This window comes from Etheostoma spectabile, chromosome 15, assembly GCF_008692095.1.
Source record: "Etheostoma spectabile isolate EspeVRDwgs_2016 chromosome 15, UIUC_Espe_1.0, whole genome shotgun sequence".
NCBI lineage: Eukaryota > Metazoa > Chordata > Actinopteri > Perciformes > Percidae > Etheostoma > Etheostoma spectabile.
Window position 1 is genome coordinate 456,363 of NC_045747.1, and position 13,014 is coordinate 469,376.

Here is a 13,014-nt window from a genome sequence, read left to right on the forward strand (position 1 = left end):
AAGGCCCTCAGAAATGCCAGATCAGACTGTTACTATTAATTAATAATTAATAAGAGACCAGACTATTACTCCTCACTAATAGAAGAAAATAAGAACAAGCCCAGGTTTGTTTTCAGTTCTAGCCAGGCTGACAGAGTCCCAGCTCTACTGAGCCATCTATTACCTCAAATACATTTTTCACATGTATCCCTAATACGCTTCAGTAATAAATACATAAGACAAAAACATCCAGTTCATTTTCAGTAAAGGCTTTGTATTAGGCACTGGTGCAGAGTCCTGAAGTTAATCCAAAAAAACCAAAGTGTAGCGACAGGTTATATAGAATCGGACATTCAAAGACATGAATTTAACATATTTAGGGAAAAGTGCATCAAGTTACCAAACTCTAACCACATCCATGGGACTACACAGTGAACAGATATGTTCCACATGACAGGCCATTTAAACACAAACAGCTACCTAATGGACCATGTGGACCATGAACGGCCCAGCCTGGCTGATCTGGGACGGACACACTGTTAATGCACTCATCTTTGGAGCAAAGGTTGTTTTTTAGACATTATGACTTAGTGAAAATTAAGATGTCATCTGCATATGGGTGGATATTCTCAAATATGAGCATCTGTTTGACTTGTGGTGTGTAACAGACGACAGCCCCAACTAAGGATGTCTGCATCAAGTTATTTTGGCCCTAGTGGTCTGAGTCATTTAATATTCAGTATGTGCCAATCAAATATATATATTTATTTACCTAAATGACACAGCCAATCAGTGCACGTTAAAGCAACAACTTATTTCAACAAAAAAAGAAATGTTTTTGTCAATGACGCTCAGTATACATAACTATATAACATCACATTTGAAATGTTGATTAGATACATATCCAGCAGATTGAACAGGAGTGGCGTACTATACTTAGCACACTTAATTTTTCATGAGATACTTGATCCAAATACTGACGGTCCTAGAATAAAACCTTAAAGTTGATCATCCTAAATTACTGATATGATACAAATTAAAGTTTAACTTGGAGAATGTGGCCCCGGACATACCACTGGATTTAGATTTTGGTTGATTCAGTTCATTCTACTCTGATTGGACAGTAAAATAAAGTCTGAATTCTTACTCTTTTTACACATAAAAAACCCTCAAATTCACAGAAAAAAAGTCAGAAACCTGATAACAGACTAATGTTACCATAGCAACTACCAGCAACAGACGGAGGATCCATGCTGCCCCTGTTTACCCCAGCACACTCATGCCCGGTATAGAGGAAGCTTGATGAGATATGCTGAACTGTGATTGGTCACTTCTGGCTGCTTGAAGCCGTATGAAATGAGGAGCCATACATTTCTCTATAAAACATATTCATTTATAAATCTGTTTTGTTTTGTTACTGCGCTGAGCCTCTACATTTAGAAATCCTTTGGGGGGAAGGTGGAGCGATCTGATTGGTAGCTGAAGCTTCCTGTTTGGGATTTTAACGACTTTGATGAACTGGTGCGTTCATGGCCAGTTGTGTTGTGTGTTGCATGTGTATTGCCGGGACACTGTTGGTATCCAGGCAACAGGGAGGTGTGGTCATGGCGAGGTGGGGGTCCCCCCCTCCGTCAGGGTCTTGAAGTGGACCGACAGAGCCTCTTCCTCTGGGTTCGGCGGACGCCTGAACTCCTCCTTGGTGATCAGGTAGCCCACCAGCACCCCGAAACCCACCAGCAGGATCCCCAAGGTGTTGGCCAGCACCCCCTCTGGGGCGAACTGAGAGTAGGTTGCCCTGGAGAGAGACAAGCATAATCATAATTCATAATGAGGAAGCTCCATTCAGCTGCATTATATTCTCAGAGACGAATCAAACTACTCTCACACCCCCCAAAACACCCCAACACGTCTGATTGACAGCTCCATGACTGGCCCTGCTGCGGGATGTCGCGTTGCCCTTCTCCAAAAGTTAAATCCATCTTGAATATATTACAGTTATTGGAATCAAGCAAACAAATGAATGAATAGTAGAATATTAATATCCAGCCGTATTGGATCCCATTAGAGGTAAAGGGAGAGTCCACGGGTTTTACAAGACACTGTCAGACATACGTGATGCTGAAGAGGAGTTTCTCCGTGATGCCGAGCAGGCTGGTCCCTATGGCCATGACCAGCAGAACCAGACCGCAGAACACGTGGATGGGCAGGTATGAGGCTCGTAACCATGACGACGCAACGGGAAAGAGGAAGAACAGCAAACCCATCACCCACTGGGAGAAAGGGGGTAGGAAAAGTCAGTGTTACTCTGTCAATCCACATTACATCTACATCACAGCTGTGTAGTAATACTAAACTGGCCTACAGAGGCCGAGAGGTCTCAGGTTCGACCCCTCTCTCTCCTCTTTCAGGGTCTGCGCTGTCACAATAAAGGCCTACATGCCAAAACATTAGCTTTAAAAAGAAGGAATAATATACAGCTACAGTATGTCATAGAAAGTAGTTTCAACATCCAACTGTTTTATAAATTCTCCATGTGTGTGTGTGTGTGTGTGTGTGTGTGTGTGTGTGTGTGTGTGTGTGTGTGTGTGTGTGTGTGTGTACCTGTGTGAAGAATAAGACTAAGGTAGCCATGCCGCACCAGCTGTGTAGAGAGTACATGTCTGGGGTCTTTCCTGCTCTGTGGAAGTCAAACACAGCTACAATACCTACACACACACACACGCACGCACACACACACACACACACACACACACACACACACACACACACACACACACATTAATACCTCTGAAAAGGAGATTGCTATAGTTGAGGTATCTTTTTCTTTCCACCAGACGTGCACACTGCTCTCACCTATGATGCTGATGATGAGGGCCAGCAGGTGGATGACGCCGTGAAGCACCTTTACGTTCCTCTTCGCCTCATTGCGGAAAACTCTGTAGACCAGGATGGCTGGAGAGAGAGAGAGAGAGAGAGAGAGAGAATACTTAATTACCTTTCTTCAGAACGTCCCCTTTCCACACTGTGTTTATCAGACAAGGTCCTCTGTCAGGCGTCACACTCCCAATGTAACAACATATCTTCATGCAGATATCCAGTATCTAAATGCACTAATATAAAAAGACAATTGTAACAACAATGAAACAACAAACAGTACATAGCGGAAAAATATCAAAAATATCAAAATGCCCAACAAAAATAACTGGTTTTATCTTTAAATGAGTAAAAACAACATTACTGAAAATAGGAAATTTACACAATCCGCTCACAATTTGATTTTAAGATGCACAATGCATTTTTTTACCAAAAACAATAAACATGATTTTGAAAACAAAATTCCACATCAAAATAATTGAATAATTAGAACAACAATCTCTTCAAATAAATGAAGTGAGAACGCGTTAAATTAAAAGTAGATTACGCCCAAGGCCATGGTTCATTTTTTATCTTAACCAGTTGTAATCTTTACACTTTTTTTATGGACAGAGAGCACGCACAGTGTGCAGAAGCCGAGCCTTTTGCTGTATTTGATTTTATTATTATTATTATTTTATTAGAGCAAAAGTGTAACCTAAATACAATTAGCATTTGTGTTCAGTGGTTCAGCATAAATCCTTTCTTGTAGCCACCTGTGCCAGCAGCTCACCATTTCCACAGCTTCACCTTTTTTTTTTTACACTTCCATGTGCTGCTTTCAGAGCGAGCATAAACACCACAGTGGCTCAGATTCCAAAAAATGATCACATGAGAATCACATGTCAGGCTTTTAGAAATGTTCGGTTCACCAAGTCCACTCTTAACAATTCAGAAGTGAAAATATCCTTAAAGTAGCCAAAGATGCTGATTAAGTGTGGATACAGATTGTATGGAAAGAGACAAATGTATCCAGTGTCTGAGGCAACAAAAACCTCAGCTTAGAGGTGTGTGTGTGTGTGTGTTGTGCCCTGATGGTGTTGTGTTGTGTGTGTGTGTGTGTGTGTGTGTGTGTGTGTGTGTGTGTGTGTGTGTGTGTGTGTGTGTGTGTGTGTGTGTGGACCCCCTCGGCGTGTTTCCATATCATCCTACCCCTTGTCCCGTCTAATGTCCAGTGACCTTTTTTATTGCTCTGATGTAATCAGGCTGGGAACCAGTTGAACTAATCTGTTACTTCGTTAGCAAAAGTCCCAGGGCTGCAGGAGAGGAGGAGAGAGGAGGGAAAAACCAACACATCTCCTTTGTCTTTATTCCTGGGACCCAGGGAGCAGATATCGCCAGGATATGCTGCAGTGTAAGCAGGCAGCTTTAGGCTGCGTCATGGAAAAGCTTGTCCCAAAAGGACCACGTTTACCATTTTAAAAGGTCCCATGGCATGACAGTTTCACTCTATGAGTTTTATAACATTAATGTGTTCCCCCCGTGGCTAGAAGTGGTGATAGGAGTAAACCGAGCCCTGGGTATCCTGCTCTGCCTTTGACAAAATGAAAGCTCAGATAGGGCAGATAGATCCAAGGTCTATTAAAAGAGATTCAGAACAGTATTAGGGGACACTAAGGTCTATATAAAAGAGACTTCAGATACAGTATAGGGACCACCTAAGGTCTATATAAAAGAGACTTCAGATACAGTATAGGGGACCACTAAGGTCTATATAAAAGAGACTATAGATACAGTATTAGGGTACACTAAGTCTATATAAAGAGACTTCAGATACAGTATTAGGGGACCACTAAGGTTCTATATAAAAGAGACTCAGATACAGTATTAGGGTACCACTAAGGTCTATATAAAGAGACTTCAGATACAGTATAGGGGACAAAGGTCTATATAAAAGAGACTTCAGATACAGTATTAGGGTACCACTAAGGTCTATATAAAAGAGACTTCAGATACAGTATTAGGGACCACTAAGGTCTATATAAAAGAGACTCAGATACAGTATTAGGGAACCCTAAGGTCTATATAAAAGAGACTTCAGATACAGTATTAGGGACCACTAAGGTCTATATAAAAAGAGACTTCAGATACAGTATTAGGGACCACTAAGGTATTATATGAAAGAGACTTCAGATACGTATTAGGGACCACTAAGGTCTATAAAGAGACTTCAGATACAGTATTAGGGGACCACTAAAGTCTATATAAAAGGATTCAGATACGTATTAGGGGACCACTAAGGTCTACATAAGGACTTCAGATACAGTATTAGGGGACCACTAAGGTCTATAAAAAGAGGACTTCAGATCAGTATTAGGACCACTAAGGTCTATATAAAAGAGACTTCAGATACAGTATTAGGGACCACTAAGGTCTATATAAAAGAGATTCAGATACAGTATTAGGGGACCACTAAGGTCTATATAAAAGAGACTTCAGATACAGTATTAGGGACCATAAGGTCTATATAAAGAGACTTCAGATACAGTATTAGGGACCACTAAGGTCTATATAAAGAGACTTCAGATACAGTATTAGGGACATAAGGTCTATATAAAAGAGACTTCAGATACAGTATTAGGGACCACTAAGGTCTAATAAAGAGACTTCAGATACAGTGTAGGGACCACTAAGGCCTATATAAAGAGACTTCAGATCATGTAGGGACACTAGGCTATATAAAAGACACTTCAGATACAGTATAGGGGACAACTAAGGTCTATATAAAAGAGACTTCAGATACAGTATTAGGGACCACTAAGGTCTATATAAAAGAGACTTCAGATACAGTATAGGGACCACTAAGGTCTATTAAAAGAACTTCAGATACAGTATTAGGGGACACTAGGTCTATAAAGACACTTCAGATACAGTTTAGGGAACAATAAGGTCTATATAAAGAGACTTCAGAGACAGTATTAGGGGACCACTAAGGCCTATATAAAAACATCAAGAGAGCCATATCCTGGGACCTTAAAATGTCTTCTTCTTTGAGGGACACCAGGGACAGATCAGCTGTGGAGACTTTATTAAGACAGATTATGACTTAATGACTTTTGAATGGGAGTTTGACTTCCCAAGTTTGCCACTGGTCTTTGATTTGCTGCTGTTATGTGAACGTTTCGTATGTTCTGAAACTCCCAAACATTTTCAGGAGCTAAGAAAAAGATAGGAGGTTAGATTAGAAGAGTAAGTGCTTTGGCCTGGGTTCCCTTTAGGTAAAACCAGCCCCCCTATAAAGAAAGATGCATGGTTGAATTTACTGTTTATCAGACCACAGATAGCAGGTGCAAGCCGCTGCTGGAAGTAAAAGTAACTATGCTAATCATTTTGGGTTATGTGAGACATTTACATTTTAATTCAATCACAACACACAGTTTGAGGACCGCCCAGTTTATTACAAAGGACTTGTGCATTCATTCGATACGTCTCCAAAAGACAGCTAATCTGACATGGTCAGTGATGTAAATGTGAAGGGCGTCTGGCTAGTGTTAGCCTGATGCAGCAGAGCGCTGGAGGCTCAGACACGCATGCACACACTCAGGAGTACAGACACAGCATCCACGTTCTGCTTCCAGTTTCACTCAATTTACTAAATGTTATCAGAAAATGACTCGGCGTAACCATGACAACAAACTGATGTAAGACCAGCCGGGTTAGTCAGAAGATATCAGTGGTGTCAGCCGATCACGTAGGCCTGAGAGGACGGCTCACTTCCTGCAAGGACTTTAGAACCTATTTCAGTGGTGGGGTTTTCTGGATGGCAATGTTTTTATGTAACGCCATCAACAGGTCAAGACATCTACATGTCCATGACAGTGTTAACTCCACCACTCCTTTTATTATTATTATTCAACAGCCACTGGGTTTTTCTTTGAAAAACATTAAAAGAATAAAATAAGCTCCCCCGTCAATCTGAAAACCTGCACAGGTTTCCTTAAAGGGTAACGACATGGTCTCATTGGTTGCTAAGAGGTGGTTTGGGCATCACTTCTATTGGACTCCCTACAGATTGTGTGGAACTGGTCTGAAAGACACACCAAATTGTTGGAAATGTAAGACAGACAACGGCCAATTCCTACATGTCCTATGGTAAGGTCCAGGAATTTTGGACCGGGATACATGATAGCCTATGTCGGATCACCCCGAGATTATTTGATCAATCCATGCGCTACCTAATTTAGCCCTCTAAGACAGACCTTAAATGTTGCCTGTATATATATGTTTATTTAGTGAGTTAATACGTTTATGTTAATGATCACAAGACTAATCTCACTTGTTAACCTGTTAGTGTGTATTTGTCTAGTATAATAGATTCCTTTTGGCTGTATACATACATAAACTGTCAAGTCACCTGAGCCACTCCTGTATTGTAGAGTTGGTATGATCCAATTTTAGGGGCAGGCTTCAGGCCGATACAGGTAGGCCGTTGAATTAGTAGTGGAGGAGAGCATGAGAGAACGGAGGGAGGAGGACGTAAGTCTGTCGGATACCCTCAGAAACGCCTTGCCTGTAGGTCATTAGGAAACGGCGTTGATCTTTATGACTCTCATGTCAATTAGATTTTATTTGGTGAAAGTGTTTTGTTTTAGCTTTCCTTAAATCTATTTATTTTTGTAACACTATTTTGCCTTATCGGCCGTACTTGGGGTTAACAATAAATATCCCCTCCTACCAACATCATCTCGGACTCACCTTTGTTTTTACCTGCTCACAACTACTAGCTACCGGTAGCTACTGATCAGTTCAGTGCAACGGTGTGAGCGTGGACTCACCGTCGCCCTGCAGGAAGACCAGTCCCAGCACCATGCACAGGGGGTGCACGTTAAACTCCCGCCCTGAGCCGTCCCAGGCGAAGCCCCCGCGGTAGTGACCCATCCACACGCCGGTCAGCACCACGGACGCCACACCCAGCAACTGTGACGCTCCCACCAGCCACACAAACACCGAGCGGCCAGGGCGTGGAGAAGATCCATCCATGATCTGGGGAAGACAAACAGAGAGGTAAGGGGATGCCCCGGGCTGCAGACTACTCTTTACCTAACCAAAGGAGATAGCCTAGAAGTCCATCTATGATCTGTGGAAGACAAACAGAGAGATAAGGGGATGCCCCGGGCTGCAGCCTACTCTTTACCTAACCAAAGGAGATAGCCTAGAAGTCCATCTATGATCTAAGGAAGACAAACAGAGACATAAATGGATGCCCCGGGCTGCAGACTACTCTTTACCCAACCAACGGAGATAGCCTAGAAGTCCATCTATGATCTGAGGAAGACAAACAGAGACATAAATGGATGCCCTGGGCTGCAGCCTACTGTTACCCAACCAACGGAGATAGCCTAGAAGTCCATCTATGATCTGAGGAAGACAAACAGAGACATAAATGGATGCCCTGGGCTGCAGACTACTGTTACCCAACCAACGGAGAGAGCCTAGAGCGTCACATGGCCACCTAAACTAGTTTATTAGCAGAACCCACTCCCCTCCTCTAATGTTCTGTTTGTGTTTGAGTCAGTTAAGCTTTTTTCAGTGGTGTCTTTTATAATCAATAATCAATTCAATAAAGTGTTGGAAATTATTTAATTTTACTTGTTTAAAATTCAACAAGCATTTCGTTGTATTTGGGCAGAATACTGAAAGCAACAGGAAGGCCGAACTGAGCACACTTAAGTATATGTTCATTTAATGCCAGTAATATTGTGACTTTCAACGTTATAGCATATTTTCCTCATTTAATCGAATTGCGATTTTTCTGCCAGGTACTGCAATTAGGATTTTGCCTTCTATGGCACCTTCTACAATCGTGTTAAAAGTCCAGTGAAAATAGGACATTTCTGGAAGTGGATACAATCTGTAATATGTCAGCTATCAGCTAGCTAATTCCATTCAGATTTGAAAAGGATTAATCGTTCAGCCCTAGATCATACACAAATAAATAGTCATGCAAAAGTAATCAATTAAATATTGTTCTCACCAGAGATGTGCTCAGAAGTCATTCAGCATGAAAAAGCATTTTTTTAAAGACTAATGAGTAAATAAATCAAGCAAGAGGGCGCAGTCCTGTTCTCGTGCCACTTTGAGTCTAATCGAGTTGGACTGGCTGATTGAAAAGTTCCCTTACTGTCAGATTTAAGGCTACTCAGCTGGAGCACCTTTTCTAAAGACCTTAAATAAACGTGTGAGGTCTTTGCACTGCATGATTAGCAGTGAAACACACAGCCCGCAGCTCCTTCGCAATAAGAGGGGGGGGGGGGGGGGGGGGGGCAGCGGGCTGACCGAAGTTACATGAGGACATGAGGGGAAATGAACCGAAACCAAAGGCCGTTAATTCAGCCTAAAAGTCATCGTATTGTTACAAGCTGCCCCCCCCGGGTCCACACTCAGCACCCGGACACAGCGGTAGGCGACATATTGGAGAAAATGATCGGCTGCTCCGCGGCCAGCTGTCACCTGTCACCTGGCCCTGTCACGGACCCATGCTCCACTCCAGGTGACGCTGTTTACCTCGTGCTATGGGGGCGATAATAGCATCTAAAAATGGTGAAGTGAGTAGGAATAAGAAAGTGTGAAATAGGCTAGGCTACTTACTGCGCTGTAGACTCTGCGCTGCTGACGGAGTCCTGAGTCTGATCTGCCTTCCTCCTCCCTGAGACCGGGCACAGTGTGTGGGGTGGGCTTGTTGTTTTTATATGTGTGTGTGTGTGTGTGTGTGTGTGTGTGTGTTGTGTGGTGGTGTGTGTGTGTGTGTGTGTGTGTGTGTGTGTGTGTGCGTGCGTGTTGTGTGCGTGTGCGTGTGTGCGTGTGCGTGTGGTGTGGTGTGTGTGTGTTTTGGATGCCCAACCTATGTGACAGCAGGAAGAAACCACTAAATTCAGAGTCAAATCTCCAGGAGCCATTGAATTTGCCTCGTGTTAAAACGTCACAATGACAGTAAGAGAGAGGGGTGGAGGGGACTGATGACTAACTGCGCCCATGTAAAGGTTTGTTGCCTTGACAACACTGGAATAGGGGAGGAAGGGGGGGATGTGATAAGGGAGGGAGGAAGGAGCTGAGTTGGTGGCAAGGAAAAGGAGGATGGGAACGTCTGTCAGTGAATCCTGAGGGCTCATTAGAGGAGGGGTAAATTAATGTAGGCCTACCAACTCTACCTAGGCCCCTTCTAGACCTACAGCCCCCCAGGACCGCTAGGGTAGATAGTCTGACTAGACCTGCAGCTCCATGGGGCAAGAGTTCTACTACTGGGGGGGAATTGCCATTCATTCTCTACTTCAAGGAACCTGTGTGTGTGTGTGTGCATGCATGCGTGCGTGTGTGTTTGTGTGTGTGTGCGTGTTCAGGGAGTTGCTACACCCCAACAACACCTTATGCCAACCTTACACCAAACACCTTTCCAAGTGGTTCCAGTGCTGTACACTAGGTAAGCCCCGCCCACTCGGCCCTACAGCTCTGTCTGGAAACCATAGACAGTTAAAGACATGGACCAACAGGTCCCGTTGCCCTGGACGGAGACCAGTGAAGTCTATTAGAAGCTCTTTCCCGGTGATGCTGAGCGTTACTGCGCAGCCTCCAACTGAGCTTGAAGACTTAGATGTGACGTAAGGAACCTGTCTGAAAGCTGTAAGTCTTCTAGTAGCTGTGCAAGAGAAATCTCAATCATTCCCAATCATCAGAGACAGAGAAGTAGGAATATGTTAGGCGATAACATAGGCACAGGCTAATTACTGCAAACAAACATGCTAGTTAACATTAACATAAGCACAGGTTAATTACTGATAACTAAAACGCTAGTTAACATTTAGTAATTAAACCTAAACAACTAATGGAAGTCCAGACTGTCTGTGTGCTTCTCCTGACAATACGGTGACTATGCAACAGTAATTTGCATGGTTATGACACAATCATTTTGACTCACACCTATTTTTATAAAAAATCTGAAAAAGTTCCCAGACCCAGAACAGGAGTTTCTCTGCAACTTTTAACTTATATATACCCATCCAACATACTTATCTCACGTTATAGTATGTAAAAACTTTTGACCCCCCCACCTCTGCAGTAACTCTCGGGGCCCCAGACCCCCTGTTGAAGGTCTCTGGACTAAACTGTATAATATTTCCTTTTAAAATGGAGTAAAGTGGTAGAGAAATTAGCATAACATACTAAAATGACCTCAATATTGGACCAAGATTTGAATCTGTGTAAAAGTCATGTCTGTAAGGCCAGTTAGGTAACACAGCATGGCTGTCACGTAACATGCATGCATCCTCCCGTCCTCTCCTCTTGAGGGCGCTGCAGTCTTGGATAATTCAGTTATGGTCAGGATAAAGTGCAGCAGCGGGACCTGTGGTGTTCAACCTGTGGTGCGGGACCCCTCAAGGGACTTAAAGGGTCTCAGAGGGCTTCCTATCGTCTAAAGTCTGTGCAGGTACACTTACTCTTGCAACTGTTAATTAGATTTCTGAAAATGGAGTGTGCTGCAGTGTGATCTTCAATAGCAGGAGTTTGGAAAATGGATTTGTTAGCAGGTTTGAGGATCCTTTTTTAGGTTTATGTTTGTGTGTGTGTGTGTGTGCATATGTGTGTGTGTGTGAGAGTGTTTGTGTGTGTGTGTGTGTGTGTTTGTGTGCGTGTGTGTTTGTGGGTGTGTGTGTAAGCCTTCCACTCTTACTGTAAGCGGAAGGTGTGGACTCCTGTGGAGAGAACAATTGTCAATGCCATCTTCATTAATGTCAGAAACTACGCTCTGTGTGTGTGTGTGCGTGTGTGTGTGTGTGCGTGTGTGTGTGTGCATGCTGTTTTTTCTGCTTGACATTTCTGTTTTCTCCCGTGACTCACAGGAGGCTGACTCACCACTGCTCCTTTTGCTGTGTTTGTGTGTGTGTTGACATTTTGTTTGTTCGTCTTGTCTAATCATTCTCTCTCTCTCTCTCTCTCTCTCTCTCTCTCTCTCTGTCTCTATCTTTTATTGTCTTCTATCTTATTATGACACGAGTGGCTCCATTTTTCGCCAGCGCCTTTCAAGTATAATATGATGTCCTTGGCCCCCCTGCAGGATGACTGGACACATTTCTACCTGTGTGGGTTTGAACCGGAGCTTCTATTAGTCGGAGATTTCAAATCCACCCACTGGTGCAGCATGAGGTCACAATTAAAGAAATAATGATGTAGGATGGAAGATAAGATAAAATGCTTTAACAAATTGCATGTGGTGAGTTGTATGGTAATAGTTATTTGCAATCATAGTTAAAAACATTAAAAAGTATTTGATTTTTGTTACTTATATTTGCAACTGAAGTAAAAAAAACAAATACTGACTGAGTGGAGTGCTTGCACCGAAGTCAGAGTAATTATTTTAGAGTTAATGAACCCTGAGGGCATAAACCTTGTGTTAGGTAGTGGAGAAGGGTTTCATTTAGTAAGAAAGCTTGAAAATAAATATTAACCCATTTTTTCACATCTTACACTTGATTATATCATGGGGACACGAATGGAACCATTTGATATTCTGAGGGAAATTAGATGGTTAAATACACTGGTGGACTGACTGTCCCTACTGTATTCATATAATACTATCATCAATACTATCATCATCATCATCATCATCATCATATATCCGTCCGACTAGCGGGGCCTTCTTGTTGGTTAGACGAGATGATCATCACTGATGGGATTGGCTGGGCATGCAGGGCCTGCAGGTCACGCACCAGCAGCAAACTGTGTATCCAAGACCATTATAATCATTGTAAATGATGTTATATCAGAACCAGACTGCGGTTGTAGATTAGTGTTATGTTTCCAGTGTCACGGCTCCGGACCGTAACGTTAGTTAGGACAGACGCCTTGTTTCCTTAGGCTAACTATTAGCTTTAGCCTGGCTGGTTGGCAGCTTAATGCAGAGAAAATGGCCGGGAGACTTTGTGATTATGTTGCATTAATCAGGTGATGTACTTCATCTTTGCAGTGAACATAACACACTGACCACTGTAGAATGTGCATGTGTATGTCCACTGTGTCAGCGGCAGCTGTTGCCTTTTTTTTCTACACTCGGAGAGCCAAGTCACCCCTGATGTGAGTCGAGTGTAGATGTGAGTCGCAACAAGTAGCATACAAGATGCTAACAAGAGA

At 42.9% G+C, this 13,014-nt stretch overlaps 1 protein-coding gene across 1 annotated transcript; it reads right to left on the reverse strand.

Moving 5' to 3' along the window:
* Positions 1–232: 232 nt before the first annotated feature.
* Positions 233–9,692, reverse strand: cyb561 (cytochrome b561). Its single transcript, XM_032538346.1, has 6 exons — positions 9,481–9,692; positions 7,668–7,875; positions 2,833–2,931; positions 2,581–2,684; positions 2,092–2,249; positions 233–1,774 (listed from the first exon to the last, which is right to left on the reverse strand). The coding sequence occupies exons 2-6, from the start codon at positions 7,870–7,872 to the stop codon at positions 1,582–1,584; spliced, it is 759 nt and encodes a 252-aa protein (XP_032394237.1). The 5' UTR covers positions 7,873–7,875; positions 9,481–9,692; the 3' UTR covers positions 233–1,581.
* Between the last annotated feature and the right edge of the window lie 3,322 nt (positions 9,693–13,014).

Excerpts from the sequence above, each read along its gene's own strand:
- cyb561 (XM_032538346.1), bottom strand. The coding sequence starts at position 7,872 with ATGGATGGATCTTCTCCACGCCCTGGCCGCTCGGTGTTTGTGTGGCTG. Across the intron at positions 2,932-7,667 it reads GGTCTTCCTGCAGGGCGACG|CCATCCTGGTCTACAGAGTT; the intron begins GTGAGTCCACGC and ends CTCTCTCTCCAG. Across the intron at positions 2,250-2,580 it reads TAGTCTTATTCTTCACACAG|TGGGTGATGGGTTTGCTGTT; the intron begins GTACACACACAC and ends CCTTTCTCCCAG.